We start from the raw sequence: 18677 nt of genomic DNA, 5'->3' as shown, positions 1-18677 counted from the left end.
GCCTCAATCTGCCTCTCCAGTGCTTGGATTAAAGGTGTATGTCACCATTTCTTGCATTCCTGTCTTCTGCTTCAGTGTGTTGTTAGTTCTTGTTTCACTAAAGCCTTTGGATGCAGCATTAAGTTATTAATTTGCCATATCAAAATTTTTTATGTAGGCATTTGGTGCTACACACTCTCCTTTTAGGACTTCCTTCATCATGTCCAAAAAGTTCTAGTATATTGTCTTTTCATTTCATTCAATTCTAGAAAGTAATTTTAAATTTCCATCTTTGTTTCTTTTTTGACCCAGTTATCTTTCAGTAGCATATTGCTTAGCCTCATTGAATTCATATACTTCCTGTAGTTTCTATTGCTGCTGATACCTAGCTTTATTCAACTGTGGTCAGAATGCAGGGTGCTATTTCAATATTCCTATATAGTTTTTTATGTTTATTTTTGAGATTACAGTTTAATTACATTTCCCCCTTCCCTTTCCGTCCCCCAGCCCTTCCAGATACCTTTACACACTTTATTTAAAATTCTTTTTTCATTGTTATTGAATGTGTATCTATATATACATATGTATTCCTAAAGACAACCCTTTAGACTGTATAAGGTCACTTGTATGTGTGTTTTCAGGGCTGTTTGTCCCTAGACAACCACTGGTCTTTACTTCCCTGGGGAAGAACACCTCTCCCACTTCAAGATTTCCTCCGTTACCTACACTTTTTTTTATGTGGATTTGAGGCCTCATGGAGATTTTTTCCCATCTAGTAGTTTGGGCAGTAATGTTGCTGAGACTTAATGATATTAATAGATACGTACTAATATATTCTGATATTAGTAAAGACACAGTCTCACAGTAAATGCACTGATCCTCTGGGTCTTAAAATCTTTCTTCCCTCTCTTCTGCAATGTTCCCTGAGCCTTAGGTACAGTAGTGTTCTGTAGATGTATCCATCAGGATTAGGCACTACTACTCTGCATTTTGATTGAATAGCATCCCTTTGGGGATGAAATGACTGGTTCCCAGGGGTTACCTAAGTTCATCAGAAAACACAAATATTTATGTTACAATTGAATCAGGACAGTAGCAAAATTACAGAAGTAGAAACAAAAATAATTTTATGGTTGGGGATCACCACAACATGAGGTTGCAGCACTAAGAAGGTTGAGGACCACTGTTCTAGAGCTTTCAAGCATGCTATTACGTTAGCAGTATGGGATCTCTTCATTTTATGTAGGCACTTAGTGTCATGAACTTGCTTCTTAGGAAGACCTTCACCATGTCTCATAAGTTTGCTCATGCTGTATATTCATTTTCATTCAATTCTAGAATGTCTTTCCTTATTTCTACTTGACCCAATTTTCATTCACTAGAGAGTTTAGTTTCCACAAGTTTGTAAGATTTCTGTTGTTGTTGGTATCCAGTTTTAATTTGTGGTGTTCAGAAAGGATGCAGTGAGTTACTTACATTTTTCTGTCTTTTGTGACTTGCCTTGTGTCTGAGTATGTGCTTAAGTTTGGAGAAAGTTCCGTGAAGTACTGAGAAGGAGATTCTTCTGTGTTTGGATGAAATGTTTTGTAATTACCTGTTAGACACATTCAGTTTATCATGTCAGTTAGCTCCAGCATTTCTATATTTAGTTTTTGTCTGGATGACCTGACAAGAGTGGGATAATGAAGTCTTCTACTCTCAGTATGTGAGTGTCAGTATGTGATTTAAGCTTTAGTAGTGTTTCTTTTATGAAATTGTGTTTAGGGCATAGATATTAAATACTGAAATGTCATCTTCATGGAATTTTCCTTTTATGAGTATGTAGTGTCCTTTCCTATTTTTTCTGATTAGTTTTGGTTTGAAGATTGTTTTGTTTTGTTGGATTTTTTTTCAGATACCCACTTGCTGGTTAGATCTGTTTGCTTTGAATGTCTTTTTCTATCATTTTACCCTGAGGTGATATCTATCCTTGGTAAGGTGTGTTTCTTGGATGTGGAAGAAAGATGGATACTGTTTTCATATCCATTCTGTTATTCTGTGTCTTTCTATTGGGGGAATTGAGACCATTAATGTTGAAAGATATCAATGATCAATGATTGTTGTTTCTTGTTAGATTGTTGTTTCTGCTTGCATGCTTGCCTCTGTGTGTGTGTGTGTATGTGTGTGTGTGTATCTTTTGATTTTGTTGGTCTGAGTTTCTATATTTCCTGTGTTTTCTTTGGTGTATTAAACTCTTCAATGTTTTCCTTCTAGTATACTCTGTGGGACTGGATTTATAGATAGATATTACTTAAATTTATCATGAGATGTATTATTTTCTCCATCCATGGTGACTGAATGTTTTGATAAGTTTGATACCTGAGCTGACATTTGTGGTCTCTCAGAGTTTGCAGCTCATCTGCCCAGGCCCTTCTGGCTTTGAGAGTCTCTATTGAGAAGTAAGGTGTAACTCCAACATGTCTGTCTTTGTATGTTACTTGATGTTTTTCCCTTGCAGCTTTTAATACTCTTACTTTTTCTATCTATCCAGTGTTTTGATTATTATGTGCCTTGGGTACTATTCTCTACTCCAGTCTATTTGGTGTTCAGCATGCATCTTGTACCTTGATAGGCATCTCCTTCTTTAGGTCAGGAAAATTTTCTTCTATGATTTTGTTGAAAAAATTTTCTGTACCTTTTTTCCTGAGTTTATTCTCCTTCCCATATTCTTAGATTTGGTCTTTTCATAGTGTCCCAGAATTCCTTGATTTTTTTTTAGTTTTGTTTTTTGAGACAGGGTTTCCCTGTATAGCTTTGGAGCCTGTCCTGGAACTAGCTCTTGTAGACCAGGCTGGTCTTGAACTCCCAGAGATCCACCTGTCTCTACCTCCCAAGTGCTGGGATTAAAGGTGTGCACTGTCCCCCTTCCTTGATGTCTTGTACCATGAGTTTTTTTATATTTAACACTTTCATTGACTGATATATCTTTTTCTTCTGCTGTCTTCAATTCCTGAGATTCTCTCTTCCATCTTTTGTATTCTGTTGGTGAAGTTTGCCTCTGTGATTCCTGTTCAAGTTCCTAAATTTTTCATTTTCAGAATTCCCTCAATCTGAGTTTATTTATTTTACTTTCATTTTCAGGTCTTGAGGGATTTCCTCCCACTCTTGTTTCATAGATTTCTTTAAGGGGTTTATTCATTCATTCCTTATAAAGGCTATGTAAAGTCTTTTTGTGTTTCAGGGCATCTTGGGCTTGGAAAGATTATAGTTCTAGGTGCTGATATCTGGTCTTGTCCTTTTTATGTGTGTATTTTTTTCCTTATTTTGTTTCCTCTCTGATTCTTAGGAAGGGTGTAGTGGTTCTGTGTTGCCTGTTAGGGAATTCTTCTGTGATCCTGATAGGTGTGGCCACTGGAGGTTCCAGGTAAAATGTGTTTCTGGGTTTTGGGAGCTGACACTTAGGAATGGAAATGGGCTAGGTGGGTGGTTCTAGGGGATCTAGGAGAGAGGAAAGGTATGTGTTCCACCAGGATCTGTTTAATCCCCTGGAAATGGGGCCAGAGTGTGAGGAGAGGCCACAGCAGAAGGATGTTACAGAGTTGGGGATGAAACAGCAGTATTGAACTTGAAGGAATGGAAGGAAAGGTGTAGATTTGTAATTAGCCTACTTGCATTGCAGGTCAGAGTGGCCTGTGGGTTTCCAGGAAGTGTCTGTTAGAGTTGGGGGCTGGGAAAAAGCAATGAGTAATGGGAGGGAATTTAGTAGAGTATGCTCTATCTATTTGATCCACTGGAGATGGGAAGGGACTCTGTATCAGTAGTTCTGCCTCAGATCTTGGGGTGAGAACAGGGGATTGGATCTGTGGATCAGAGGAAGAGGTGAAGATGTGGAGTTAACCTACCCAGTTCCCTAGCAGGAGTGGCCTTTGGTTTCCCAGGCAATTGGCTGTTATGTTTTAATTGGAGTCCAAGAATAGTATTGTATTCTCTTTTCATTTGGACTCAAATTCTAGGGCAATCTCCTAACCTCTTTGGTTTTGCACATGGTTAACCTTTGAGCAGTTGTCTTGTATGCAGCATGCCCCACATCCTGAATTTATACAAAGAACTTTCCCCTTGTTTTTAGATTCAGATGAAATAACTTTGGCAAAACTACCATAGAAAATGTTGCCCCCATTGACAGCTTCTAAGAGACAGAGCTCGGATGAAGAAGTGAGGTCATGTGAGACACACTCACATCTTTTATTTACTTGCCTGTTTCAGCTTCCTTATTGTTCTTTTCCCCTCCTGGTGCTTATGGTGGAATTCAGTCCCATGTAAATGTTCTACCATTGAGCAACCGCCTTAGCTCCAGGAAAAATTTATCTGGTAGAAAGTATTATTTATCATTTTATTATGAATAAAAATGCAATTCAAGTTACAAAATCATTGCTAAGATGACAGACCCAGTTCTGAGTTATGATTATCATTTCCCCTGTGGTAAAGGAGGAATGGAGGGAGAAAGACTGGTAATGTGGTTTTAGCTGTCTGTAATACTCTGCCTATTTAAACAAATAAAGCAGTGTCAATATTGTGCATATTTAAGCAAATGAGACAGTGTCAGATTTCATGTTGTTCTTAGATATGTTTTTTTTTTCCAGGAGTGGTGATTAAATTACAAACTGTAGGCACAACTGGTGCCACATGCCTTTAATCACAGCAGACAGGTGGTTCTGTTTTTCAGACAGCCTGGTCAATGCTCCATAGTGAGACCCTGTTTCAAAACAAAACAAAAACAATCAAAAACAATCTGGCTCCTGCCCCTTGTGAACTTGCCAATGCTACACTGGCCCTTTAAGAAGAAAACTCCACCCACTTACACTCTGGGTGTCCCTGTGCCCTCCTCTCTCCCCTTTCCCCTCTCTCTTCTCTCTCTCCCCTCTGCCCACTTCTTCCTTTCCTCTTTAATAAAACTTCCCACTCAAGCTCTGTCTGCCTGGCATGTTTGGGTGCAACATGGAATCTGCCAAGGTCCCCCACAAGCAGTATTATAACATCGGTGCTGTGTGTGTGTGTGTGTGTGTGTGTGTGTGTGTGTGTGTGTGTGAATACTCTCTCTCTGCTATACACCACACATTTCTAGGGAAGGACACAAGGCAAAGGCTCCCATTTCTTCAGGTAGGGAGTATGTCCTGCCCCTCTGACCCCTGGTGGTTCCTATCCCACAAAAACTATTTCTGCTAGGCTGAGGAGTTTCTAGTGCTTCCAGGATGTTGTGTCTTTACTGTCCTCATCCAGTCGTTACAACTTCTGATCCTAGACTGAGTGACATGGGTGGGGGGGAGATGGGACAGACGGGACTGGACAGACAACTTACTTGTGCACAGGATAAGAAGGGTTGTTACCTCAGGTCTGATTAACCCACCTTGGGTTTTATTGCTATAAAGAGACACCATGACCAGGGAAACCTTATAAGGAAAACATTTAATTGGGGCTGGCTTATAGCTCAGAGGTTTAGTTCATTATCATCATGGCAGAAGCATGGAGACATGCAGGGAGACATGGTGCTGGAGCAGTAGGTGAGAGCTCTACAATATGGATCCATGGGCAACAGGAAGAGACTGAAACACTAGGTCTGTCTTGAGCATGTCAAAGCCCACCCTAGTGACACAGATTTTCCCAACAAGGCCATGCCTCCAAATAGTGCCACTTCTTATTCACCTATGGAGGCTATTTTCTTTCAAAACACCACAAGTATACAAGTCAGGAAGGCATGTCATCAAATAATTTACAAAGAAAAGCCTTGCTAGGGCTTTAGTAATTTCAAACAAACTGATGAGGAGGTTGTGGGTTTGTATTCTGTGGTTAACCAGTGATTTTACAACACTGTTTGCTTATTTGCCCTAATGTCCTCTACAAAGTCCCAACTCAGCTAGTTTCTGGATGAGATCCTGGCTTATTTTTCACTTCTGGATAGCTGTTGTGTCAGTTTCATATTGCTGCAATAGTAGATTACTACAAATGTGGTGGTTGAAAGCAACACAAAATTTCTAGCTTCCAGGTTCCAAGATACAAGTCCTGAGGTCAGGCTGTTAGGGGTGAAACTGTATTCTTGGAAGTCTTAGGAGGAGCTGCCTGCCTACTTTCTTGGCTTCAGCTCTTCCAATGGCATATTCAACTCTCTTTCTCTCTCTCTGTCTCTCTGTCCCTATCTGTCTCTGTCTCTCTCTCTGTCTGTCTGTCTGTCTGTCTGTCTGTCTGTCTGTCTCTCTCTCTCTCTCTCTGTCTGTCTGTCTCTCAGCAGTATCTCATAGATTGGCCTCAAACTCACTATGTAGCTGAGGATAACCTCTTCCTTCCCTTCTCAGTTTTGGGTTGACAAGCGACCACCACCATGCCTGAGAAACTCTTCACAACACCACATCCTATGGAGTTTATATAATGATGAGAATTCACTCACTATCGTACAGTCATTTCCCCACCCCATGCTCTCTCTGCTCATCCTCCCATCTAGTCCTGGACCCCCACTGACCTCCACCGTCTCCATGGTCTCACCATCTTAATAAGACTACACAGTTGTGGCGCACCTGCTGTGCGGCCTGCATCCGAGAATGTAGCGAGGTGGTCGGGATAGATGACACAGAGACCGGTCGGTTGCTTTAAGAAAACTTTATGCTTCCCAAGTCAGCTTAGGAGGAGACCCCAGTCCACTTAGGAGAGAGCTCTCAGGAGAAGTCTCCCCAAGAAAAAAGAGCTTCCCTTTTTAAGGACTTCTGCCATTCATCTACATACCATTCTTTCCAGACTTCTCACCCTCCTGGCTGGTGGTTTAATCTCCTGCCCCAGAATCAGGGAGACACCGCAGGGAAACAGGAAGAGGCATCTAGCCATAGGGGGTGTGAAAGGCATGGTATTTCAGTGAGTAAGCCCTTATCTGAGCCCTATCAAGAGCTTTAAAGCACTGAATTGTTTTCAGTAAACATTACACAGATGCCTGCTCCCAGGCCGAAGGGGAAGTGGGTTTCTGCTCAAGGTCTGGTGTCCCCACACAGTTGGACTTCAGTAGTGTCTCACCATTTCAGACAGGTCTCTTCCACTTAGCAGTGTGCATTTAGGCTTCTTCCCATTACTTCATACACATTTGCTTCCCACAATGCATTTAGTATTTGAGACATAATCAAATTTTTCAAAAACTGCTCTTATCTCAGGCTGCTTCAGGACCTACCTGAAGCTCCGCCTGCCCTGTGCTTCCTCACCTCTGACCTCACTGGCATGAATTCCTGGGAAATCTCAACATACTTTCAGTAAGTTTGTCATTTCAGAATGCAAGGGGAGGACTGTTATGCCAAGTTTGTGAGAACCCCAAAAAAGATCACCAAAGAGCTGACTCACTGATCCAAATGCATAAGGTTTAATGTTAAGTCACAAGACTCAGCAGGGACCCTGTCCAGCAAACTGGCCCAGCAGCTGCAGTAAATAGAATACCTGGCCTCAGTTGCAAAGGGTTTTTAAAGGAAAAAAAAAAAAAACACTTCAAGCAGGGTAGTACCTGCCTAGGCTGTTCAGGATTGGATAAGAGTAGGTGATCTTTGGATTCATTGATGTGTGAATTAGGTTAATTCATATTTTTGGCAGAACAACCTGTTATCTTACATTTTTTCATTGGTTGTTATGAGGAGGGAACATTCTATGGTTTCGGGATTACACCGTGACCTTTTTCACTTTTCACAAAACTGGTCTGGATTTTTTAATTCCCTGGAACAGGGTGGCACTAGGTAACTCAGAGGTCAAGGCAGAATTGCTCTACTCTGAAAAAGTTGCTGAGGTTTATCTCTTAAAGTCCTTGGAACAGAGTAATTCCTAAGTCCAGGTGGAGTTGCTCTATTCTGGGAAAGTTGCTGAGGCTTATTTGATTTTTAACTCTTTCAAGGACATGCCCTCAAAAGATGGCTGTCATACCTATTTTATTTACCCCAGAGTCCTTCCTAGTTTGCAAGTCATAAACAGAAGATAGGTTAAATGACCTTTCTCAAGTTATGCAAAGCTGCTGTGACAGGAACAGCTTACCCAGCTGAGCCCACTTCCTCAGGAACTAGAGCTCTAGTTTGGCCACATCCTAGAGTTCCCAGGCATTACTGTAGCTGCCTGTAAACAATGACATGACTGGCCGTATGGATGGATAGCAAGGCAACAAACTTCACCAGGAGGAAGAGAGGATGAACATCCCAGTGTAGGACCCCACAGCTACACTATGACAGGAGAGGGATGCCAAGCCACAGTCCAGTCAAGCCTGTCACATACTCTGGCCTATTCCTCTGGATCGCTTTGGGTGCTATAAATGGGAGCAGAGTGTCCACAGAACATATGCTTGTTATGAATGGAGTGGCCATTGTTGAACTCACATGCAAGGTTGAGAACTGTGGGTGGCAGTGTGACCCCTCACTTTGCAGATGAATATCCTACCTCAAAAATATCCCAATCTTCCAAGTTAAGCTTATCAGTATGATAACTCATATTCTCCTACTTACAAGTCTGAGAGAGCTTTCATCTGCAAGCAAAATTCCCCAATAATACATTAGACCCTAACTGCAAGTTAGCTGTTTCAGTATATCAATTTCTTAGCTATGTAAGCACTAGCTAAACATACCAATATCATTCTTAAACTTAGGACAGAAACAGAAATGTTATGGCTTCACTTTCTATAGTTCTATAATTTTTATATAAAAAGGGTATGAGTGTATGTGTCTATAAAGCCTAGACTAGTCTCAAATTTTACTCTCCTGCCTCAGCTTCCAGTTGCCTATGACTGATTACAGGTATGCAACAACACACAGATCTATGATAAATTTAATTCTAAGATATCAAGAAACTAAAACAAAATTCTCTGTCGCATCTCAAGTTGTTGGGTTTTCTCCCAAAGAAAGATGAGGTGGTTTTAAGTGGTGGCTGCCTTTCAGGTGAGACCCATCACTGTAGACTTCCAGAAAATTTCTGTCAGCCAGACTGCCATGCTGGGAACATTTGATGGTCACAATCCCACAGGGGCAAACCCTAAAAAGATGTTACATGTAGTCATTTTTGTATTTCTGCTAGTTAGTGAGCCTACCTCTGCCCACTTCACATACAGTCCACTTCATGCTGCTCAAACATCACAGGTAGCTATGAACTATGACACAAGCCCATGTCTGTATCACAGTAATCAAAAACCCAGAGACAGATACAGGAGTTCAAGCTTCATGCTAAATGAAGATAAGAGAAGCAAAGTAGTCAAGCCAGTAGATCTGATTTCTACCAAGCTGAAAAGGCAGTCCTGTCTCCATGAATCCTCAGAGGAAAAATTCTCAGTTCCTGTCTCCTAATATTCCTTTCTCCACCCAGCCATAGTCTCCACCTCCCTAGTGCTGGGATTAAAGGTTTGTGATCCCTGGTATTGGTATCAAAGGTGTGGAGCTCTGTTATTCTTCACTCCTGTGTAGGCTAGGGTGGACTTCAATCCATCTTCCTGTCTTCTGAGTCCTGGGATTAAAGGTGTGTGCCACACTAGTATAGCTAACTAGTGTGGCTAGCTTTGCTTTCTGATACATCAGGCAATCTTTACTAAATAATAAACAATATATCACCATATGTGTCTCTGCCTGTCTCTCAGACCACCTCAGACAGGTTGGCTCCAAGGAGCCAAAAGAAGATGATCCAGAGTTATCCTTCTCTCTGTTAGCTGTCCCCTTGAAATGTTTTTTCTTCAAACCAAGCTATTTCAAATGTCCCACATGCCCACAATTTTACTTTTCTTGCTAAATGAACACAAAGCATGCTAGTCTCTCTTCTGACCACCTGAGAGAATCATGTTCAAATTTAAGCCCAAGTATTAGAAGTAATGTAAATTCTCCTTCCTACAGAATCCATCCAGTCCTCATTCAAAGATGTCCTTGGACGACATGAAAAACCTCCACCTGGAGGAACATCACCTGCAGCCAGAAACCAAGGAAGTGAATGGGATCCTCATGTCCAAGATGATGAGCGACAACTGGGACAAGATCTGGAACTTCCAAGCAAAACCCGATGATCTCCTCATTGCAACTTATGCAAAGGCAGGTGGGTGCAAGGAATGGCAGCAGGCAAAACACAGAGAAAGTGTTTTCTTTTTGTTTTTTTCTCAATATATGTTTTTATTTAAATTAGAAACATGAATATTTCACATGTTAGTCCCAGCTCCCTCTCCCACCCCTCCTCCCTTGTCCCTCCACCAGCCCCCCACCCAATCCCCACATAATTCCCCAGGGAGGGTGAGGCCCTCTTTGGGGAGATCTATAAAGTGTGTCATTTCATCCAGGGCAGGACCTAGGCCCTTCCCCATGTGTCCAGGCTGAGAGAGCATCCCTCTATTTGGAATGGGCTCCCAAAGCTTATTAATAAACCATGGTAAACACTGATCTACTACCAAAGGCCTCCATGATTTCTGTGACCTCCTCCTGGCACTACATTCATGGAGTCTGGATAAGTCTCCTGTGGGCCTCTCATCCATCAGTCTGGAATTCAAGAGCTCCCCCTTATCCAGTCAGCTGTCTTTGTGGCTTTCATCATCATGGTCTTGACACCTTTAGAGCAAGTGTTTTCTGATATGGGCATCCTGAGTAAAAGAGGAAGGTGTAGGGTTTCAGCCAGGCAAGTCCTGGGGGGGAGGGGTAAGGAGCATCCCAACTCATTTGTATCCATGCGTCAACCTACAGGACTCTCCTTTAATTAAGCTCTTCAAAGAAAAGCAGCACCTCAAAGATTTAGTGAAACCACAAAGTGCTCTAAAAGCACAGACTCTGGGAAATAAAAAAATGGTAATTCTTAGGGTAAATCCTACCAGCCAGGCCACCTTTCTCTATTCACTTCTCTAGCACCTAAACTCCTCCTTTTAGTGACCTAGATTGGCATGGACTTGAGCACTTGCATCCATGTAATAGTGCTGAGAGCCTAGGCACACTCATTGAGGGAGAGATGGAGAAGGAGGTACCAGTTACTAGACACTAGGGAATGAGGATGGGCTGATGTGGAAAGAGTCAGAAAGACAAAGAATGGCATGGGCCTCAGCAGAGGGGAGCACTAAGGAGCACTCACTTTGGGAAGACAGCAGTGAATGACTACCACCTCCCACCCCTTCCTTCCCCCATGTGTTTTCATCAGCCCACAAATGTGATGAAGTTAACAGTTTGGACATTTGACTTAGCAAAAGGGACTTCTGACAATAAGATACATCTGAATTTCAGGAAAGGGTCTGGATTTCTATCAAAGGCTCTGGAACCTTTTCTGTCCCTGGACACTGAGCTCCATATTAGTTGTCATCTCCAACCGTTGCTCATGGTCCAGCATCGAGCTTAGGAGTTTCCAAGCCGAGCTTCCAGTTGCTACAGGCTCTCCATTTCTGTCTGGTTTTCACTGGACATGTGACTTCCCAGCTAAGATCCTTTCATTCCTCATATCTGAACTTAAACCTGCACTTCTCTTTAGAGCAGAAATTTTGGATCAGTCCACCTTAAAAATCATGCAGTTGCCTTCAAGGCTCTCTGTGCAAAGGCCCCACTCATAAACACACACTCTCTCCCTCCTTCCCTCTCTCCTCCCCTCTCCCTCTGACTTTATTGCAGCATTTCTCTCAGCATCACTCAGGCTCCCATGAACCCTACATGTACTTCCAGATGGGGAACACACCTGCACTGGTCACCTTCCAAAGATACTTTCTTCTTAGGGCAGGTGACATTCTATTATTCTTACTTCCATTCTTCATGCCAAAAGCTGCCATGGTTCTACTGAATTGAGCCTCTCTGGATCTTCAGCAGTAAACAAGCAAACTTCCTGTGCACCTCTCTAGCACCCCCTCTCCCATTTTGGTCTTCCTTTAGACTGTGTATGCCCCATTATCCCAGAAGAACAGAGAGATACTCCAACAGCAGTGACTGGATCCTGGTGCAACAAAGACTAAAAACTGACATCTGACTCATGTAGCTAATTGCCAAGCTAAAATGGGAGCATATACAGAGTGTGTAGAAAATTTAACAGACCAGTTGATTCTACCCAGAACCCAGTAAATCTGAATGTAGCTGAGTATATACATGTGATCAAATAAATAGAATTGAATGGTGCCATTGAGTGGGTAGCACTGAAAATAACGGATGCTTCTAGGTACCACCTGGACACAGGAAATTGTGGACATGATCCAAAATGATGGGGATGTACAAAAGTGCCAGCGGGCCAACACCTTTGACCGCCACCCTTTCCTCGAGTGGACTTTGCCTCCACCCCTCAACTCAGGTATGCTCCCCCAACTGGGATGCAGCTGACTGTGATCACTGTGCAGCATCAGTTTTCACCCCAGAGGAAGATCTTTGCTGCAGTCTTCCCTCGAGAAAGCACTTTCAAATGGAAACAGAAAGGAGTGTGGAAGCAGCCCAGGGCAACACATGTAATTCCTTTCCTAAAAATGCATGACTTGGTAGCACAAGGAACACACCTTATGGTGTGCAAGAACCTAGAGTGCTATGCATGTGTCAGCTCAGTGAAGGCATGGTTATAGTTTAGAGCAAAGTTTGAAAGTTAAATGCCTACTCTCCTAGGAAGGCACTAGGGAGAAGCAGTGGAGCCTCATGTAGTCTTGGAACTTGCTCTGCCGGCCAAGCTGTCCTTGAATTCAGAGATCCTTGAACTCAGGGATATGCCTGACTCTGCCTCCAGAGTGCTTTCCTTAAAGATGTGCACCTGTTTGCTAGGGCTTCCAAATCAGTGAGTGTAGAGGTTTCTTAGGCTTCTAACAGCCTCCGCAGAAACATAGCAGGAGTTAAAGTCCTTGTAAAACTTTATTAACATTAGGCAAATTTATGGGTTCCCATGCAGAATTGTGAAAACCATCAGAGTCCAGTAATAGGCATAGAGTCCTTTTACCTTATTAAGTGTTGGGATCCTGTTGAGGTCTGGTAGAAGGTCCAGAATCAAGGTGTCCTCAGAGGCTATGGATTTCCTTGCTTCCATCCAGATACTCTGTCTCTCTCATCTGAGGTAGAAGAGAGTTTGGGAGTTGTTGGCAGTCATCCCAGTTAGGCTGGTGAGTGTAAAGCAGTATCTAAGGAAAGAAATCAAACCTTGGGGTTTATCAGAGAAGGACTTTTGATTTTCCAGTTATAAAAATCACTTTAGAAAAGGGAACATGGTCCATAAATCAAGCCACATTATTTGTGGCTTCCTTTATGAGGGGAGCCACAGAAGGAACTGGGATAGGGCTTGGTCTATAACTGGGTCCGCTGAAGATGCCTGAGGCAGGGGAAGCAAGCCTTGGATACTGCTGAGAGTGGGGAGGTAGGGCATAGGAGGACACACTGTGGGAAAAGCCGAGGACAGAATCAGGGGCAGTTGGTTCAGGAGGATTCACAGGTGGGAGATAAGATGGCTGAGAAAACTCAGGGTCAGGGATCCTCTGAGACTTTGGGAAGACTTTTCTCCTGTACTGCTAAGATCTTCTTGCTTCCATGTTTGTAGTACTCTAGCATCTAGGAAGTTTGTGTTTCCAGGATATTCAGCCATGCTCAAACGTAGGGAAACTGATTCTGGTCTTCCAAGAATGAGAGACTGACCCTGGCAGTAACTTCAATGTGGAATGACACCCTATCAGTCCACCCCACACTGGACGCTGACCAATCCAATTGGCAAAGTGAACTAAGAGTTCCTTTGGAAAAGTGGACTCCACACTCTGATTCTCATGCTCTGAAACCTATAAGTTTTGTAACATGCATTCCAAGGTAGAGGTTGACAACATCAATGAGGTTCACTTTTCCATGTCTACTTATAATTGGAAATGATTAATGGGGCATAGAAACAACACAGGTAAGGGGCAGAGACAATGGAAATGAAGTCAATAAACACTGGACAGACTAGTAGACACCAAGACAAACCATATCCTGAGGATTTGTGGTACTGTCCTGACCACAACGTGGACTTAGGGATTCTTACACTGTTGCCAACTTTTTCCTTGAGCCCCGATTGTCTCCCCAGACTTACCAGAAACCTGAAACATAGGTTTTTGCTACCTCTAGAGATCCCTGAACACAGATATGCAGGCAGACACCTTCAAAAATTTTAGGGGCCAAATTGGTGGGAGGTAGTCAATTCCTGTAGCTGAGGATCATTCTTTCAGTAGCCTCCCTAGGACCGATAGCTCTTACCCTCTTCTAGGAGGTACCCACCTTAGGGGCCAGAGGTCTTCTCAGAGATTTTGGTCGTACCTCCAAATGTTATGGAGTTTAAACAAAACACATAAGAGGCCCAAATAAGTCAAATTATATGGAACCTTTACCTGCCACAATCGGGGCTATCCAGAGTGGTTGGAAACAACTGCAAGCTCCAGTTTGTTCAGGTTTTTAAAGGCAAAACCTTCAGTTGTGATTTATACAGGAGGCACCCATGGACAGTTGCAATAAGGAAGTGTTGTTCACAGATGTGGAGATATAGCAGTTGAGTGGTCAGGCATTTCTCTTAGCCTGCGGTCAGGGACATATTGTATAGGAATTTATGACTGGTCCAGAGACCAGTGTTACCCAACACAGTTTTAGCCTATGTATTCTCAGAAACACTTGTACAAGATAGCACAACTATAGTCCTGAGTCCACTACACAATAAATGAAAATTTCCAGTGACTACCCATTTCCCCAGTCTATCTTCAGATTCCTGACATGAGATCTAAGTTTAGGGAAAGAGCAAGAGATAAGCATCATTAAGGGGTCCTGTTCAAGATGTAGTTTCATCCATTATTCTGTAGAATCCTTTTTGATGAACTGGAAAGCTGCCATCAGAAGGGACGGAGACAGGCCTTATATATATAAGACCATAGAGTCAATCATCTGGTCAATATAATTTCCAGTGTTTAAAAGGACACTGGATCCACATAGCTGGGGAGAAACATTTGGCCCAACAGTGTGGTCTTATTTCCTAGGTCTAGATCTGGCTAACAAAATGCCTTCACCTCGAACCCTGAAGACTCATCTGCCTGTTCAGATGCTGCCACCTTCCTTCTGGAAAGAAAAGTCAAAGGTAATAACAGCCCAGTTTTATTCATTAAAGCAGAAACAACCAGTAGAATCTATAAGGCAAGTGATGTTATCACCCTAAAGCCCACACACTCCTTTCTGTACCCACCTTTCCTTCAAAAGATGATTGCTGGGTACCATTGGAAGTTTTCATATGTGCCAGCTAACCCATGCTAAAAGAAAGAAATCAATGAAACAAAGCAGGGGAGTTCTACTTGAAGGTGTACTTTTAATTTGGAACCTCTATGAAGCAGGAACCAAGAATGACTTAAACAAGAATGCAGTCTATCTGGGGAAACCTGCATGGGAAAAGTAGAAGAAGACAGTGAACTTGGGGGTCTTTGGGGTCCTGCAAAGAAGGTGCCAGGAGTGTTCTGAAAACACAGAACTTGACACTGCAACCCCAGGTATTATTCAATGAAGCTGTTAAGAATCCTACTAAAGCCAACTATCAGAAAGCCTTCCCTGCCTCGGTGGTCCTGTTGTGTCATGTGCTCAGCCAAGAGCATCCCATTGGAAATGTGGTCTTGCCCAGAACATGGTTTTTGGTTTAGACTACAGCAGATGAGGCCATCTGACAATAGCCTTCCTACAACCAGAGAACAAACAGTCCAGTCTAATGGACACCACTGAGAACATGTTCACGTTGTATACAAAAGTGATCCTCTCAGAATGGAAACTCTAATTTGCTAGTGTTTAGAGACTTGACTTACCCTTATGGAGATTTCATCTCATGAAACTAGATCCCACTTTGGTGTTTCTGTTTTCTATATTTGTTTTGACACTTCCTAATTCAGAGAGTATACAAGTATGCACATTATACTCACTGAACTCAAACCTTCCCAGGCTTTGGGTTTTTATCTGTGCCCCCACCAACAAGCAGATAAAAGGAGAATTGTTTGCCATTGTTGATACCTGTTTCATCAGTAAGTCTAGAAATAGATAGTATAAATATGGAAAATTTAATATCAACCAAATAGCAACTTTGAAATGCAACAGGAAGTGTGAGAATACAGTAGAATCAGACATCTCTCAGCTGGGCCATTAAACCTCTTTGGAAACCAAGGTGTGTGGCAGTAGCTAAAAGGGCAAGCTGAGATTGCAAAGTGTCTCATGATTAGGCCTGAAGCTGACTTTCTCACATTCTGCCTGAGTTTCCTAAGGAAACCCTACTAACTGACGAGTTTGTGTGGCCAAAACACCAGCTCATATAGTGCTTAGACACAAAATGCTCGTGAATACTTGTAGGGGAGAGCTCACTACCCAAGATACTTGGCAGGCCTGTTTGGGGAAAAAGCAAGTAAGATGTTCTTTCTTGGATCCTGGCCTCGGTTCAGAGACCGTAGAGCACTTCCCTGATTCCCCTGTAAGTGACTTCTCTCTTCAATAAGGTATCCTAGGCCCCTTCTTTTCCTGTTGCACTATTTCCTTTTCAGATAGTGTCATTGTGGGATTTAAGTTCACCCATCCCGAGGTGAGTGCTCACTGGTGCCAATTGCAAGTCCCAGCCCCTCCCCCTGGGGCCCCAGCCCCTCCCCGGGATGTCTCAGTGTCCCAGAAAACAATAGCTCCCCCTCTCACATTGCTCCTGAGCCTCTCCACAGGCCCTAATTCCCTCCTGGGTTGCTGGGAGTTTTAAAACTCTTTCAAACTCATCTGATGCTCCTGGGTGCCCTCCTGCTGCCACTGAGCCACTGATTCTCGCATCAGCCCAACAAGCCCTGAACCCCAAGGGGCTTCTGCTGTGTCCTCAGGTGGCTGCATGCAGGACAGGCACCCCTGCTGCTTATGGCTCTGTAAACTGGAACAGCAGCAGTCAGTGCTAGTAGTGCTCTGGTGCCCACTGGCACTGCCTCAAATACTCTTAATTATTTCCTTGGAGGAATGGTTTCCTTGACTCACCAATCCTTTATCTTGACCATGTCCTTTCTTCAAACAAAGTACAATACAGATAAGTAACTGTCCAGGTATCAAAATGTTGCCTGTTTTCCTAAGGGTATATCTGGGGCACCTTAGCTTTGAAGATTGTTGTTTATTACTGAAAGATCTTGGAGTTGGAAGTTAAGGGGGAATACTGAAACACATTGTTCTTTTGGTAGAAGGTTGATTAAAAGAATTATTAACATCACCATGGACAGACAGCATGGTTTAAGCCTATATGGCAGAGTCCCTTTTTGTAGGTCAGAAGAGATGTCATGCAGTCAGGCTGTCCAATTCCTGAGCATCAGGGGGATGGGGAGGAATTCTGGGACAGGAATGTGGTAATCCATAATTATTGGGGAGAAAGAATATATTTAGTTAAGGTGAACCTGTTGTTCAGGTGGTGAATGTTTCACACTGTTAGCCCTCTGATGTGGTGAGATCTGGCAAACTGAGTCTATAAACTTTCTCAAGGAAATGTTAATTTCTGACATTTCCAGCACCTGAGTAGTCTGTTATGGGGTTAGAGAGCACAGTCTCTTCATTCTCTTTATAGGGCCTTGCCATTTGATCTATAGCAGCTGTAAGAATGAAGCTGCTACACAGCTGTAGAAGTTCATATCTTTAATCCCAGCACTTGGGAGGCAGACGCATGAGTCTGTGGTGAGTTTGAGACCAGTCTGGTCTATAAAGTGAGTTCCAGGACAGCCTGAACTATATAGTGAGAACCTGTATGGCAGTTTGAATGTGACTGGCCCCCAAAATCTCATAGGGGGTATTAGGAGCTGTGGCTTTGTTGGAAGGGGTTTGGCCTTGTTGGAGGAAGTGTGTTACTGTGAGGGCAGGTTTTGAGGTTTCTGATGCTCATAATACTGCCCAGGGTCCCAGTCAACATCCTGTTGCCTGAAAGATGTAGGACTATCAGGTACTTCTCCAGCACCATGTCTGTCTGCATAACACAATACTCCCACCATAATGATAATGGACTGAACCTCTGAAACTGTGAGCTGCCTCAACTAAATGTTTTCTCTATAATATAGAGTTGCCATAGTCATAGTGTCACTTCACAGCAATAAAAACCTTAACTAAGAAACCTTGTCTTCATAATAATTACTGGTGGGGGGAGGAAGGAAGCTGCTATAGTGAGTGTAGCCTGAGTAGCAGGTTGCCCGGGATTCTCACAAATTCCCACAGATAGATGCCTTCTTTCATTGTAAGTAACTTTTGCTACTGAAGAACCTGTTTTTGTTTTGGTTTGTTTTTTGAGACAGGGGTTTCTCCATGCAACATGATTTCTGGCTGTCTTGGAATTCATTCTGTACACCAGGCTGGCCTTGAACTCACAGAGATCCGCCTGCCTCTGCCTCCCGAGTGCTGGGATTAAAGGCGTGCGCCACCACCACCACCCGGCATTAGACAGTGTTCTTGATTGAGCCATTAGTAAGAGTAACATCATGGTGGAAATGAATTCCAAAGTGAGGAGTTGAATCTCAAAGTAGAAATGAAAGACAGGGAGAGTGTGAAAGAGAGGGCTAGGGAGACCTGTAAGGAGAGAAATGGAAGGAAAGATCCACAGTATCTTTGGAGAGTATACATACCCCCAGTACCCTAAGGGTCTCCCTTTAAGTCCTGTCTCTGAAATGTGTGCAGTACCTCCTTGTAGCATCACCCTAGAGACCAAGTCTACAGCTGGCCATTTGGGGAATGCTACTCATAGCATGTCAAACCATAACAACAACTTCCTACCCAACACTGCTGCAA

The 18677-nt window shown here is 43.0% G+C and overlaps 1 protein-coding gene and 1 long non-coding RNA gene across 7 annotated transcripts in view; one reads left to right on the top strand and one right to left on the bottom strand.

Moving 5' to 3' along the window:
- Positions 1–18677, top strand: part of LOC101826429 (sulfotransferase 1C1) — a 29511-nt gene that overhangs the window by 6527 nt on the left and 4307 nt on the right. For all 4 annotated transcript variants that reach the window (XM_040729536.1, XM_021223939.2, XM_040729537.1 and 1 more), the window contains exons 2-4: positions 9834–10029; positions 12106–12234; positions 14903–15000. In XM_040729536.1, coding sequence (XP_040585470.1) covers positions 9834–10029; positions 12106–12234; positions 14903–15000 — 423 coding nt within the window. The remainder of the gene's footprint in view (positions 1–9833; positions 10030–12105; positions 12235–14902; positions 15001–18677) is intronic.
- The window catches only part of LOC106022715, a 30660-nt gene continuing 16518 nt past the window's right edge, over positions 4536–18677 (bottom strand). For 2 of the 3 annotated variants that reach the window (XR_002381673.2, XR_001197621.3), the window contains 2 exons: positions 12862–13039; positions 4536–4711 (listed from right to left, as the gene is read on the bottom strand). This is a non-coding gene — a long non-coding RNA (uncharacterized LOC106022715). Of the gene's footprint in view, positions 4712–10438; positions 10565–12861; positions 13040–18677 lie in introns of those variants that run through there. The other variant, XR_001197622.3, reaches the window with a different exon arrangement.

This window comes from Mesocricetus auratus, unplaced genomic scaffold (genome assembly GCF_017639785.1).
Source record: "Mesocricetus auratus isolate SY011 unplaced genomic scaffold, BCM_Maur_2.0 Super-Scaffold_100021, whole genome shotgun sequence".
Classification (NCBI taxonomy): Eukaryota; Metazoa; Chordata; class Mammalia; order Rodentia; family Cricetidae; genus Mesocricetus; species Mesocricetus auratus.
This window is presented reverse-complemented; position numbering and strand designations above follow the sequence as displayed.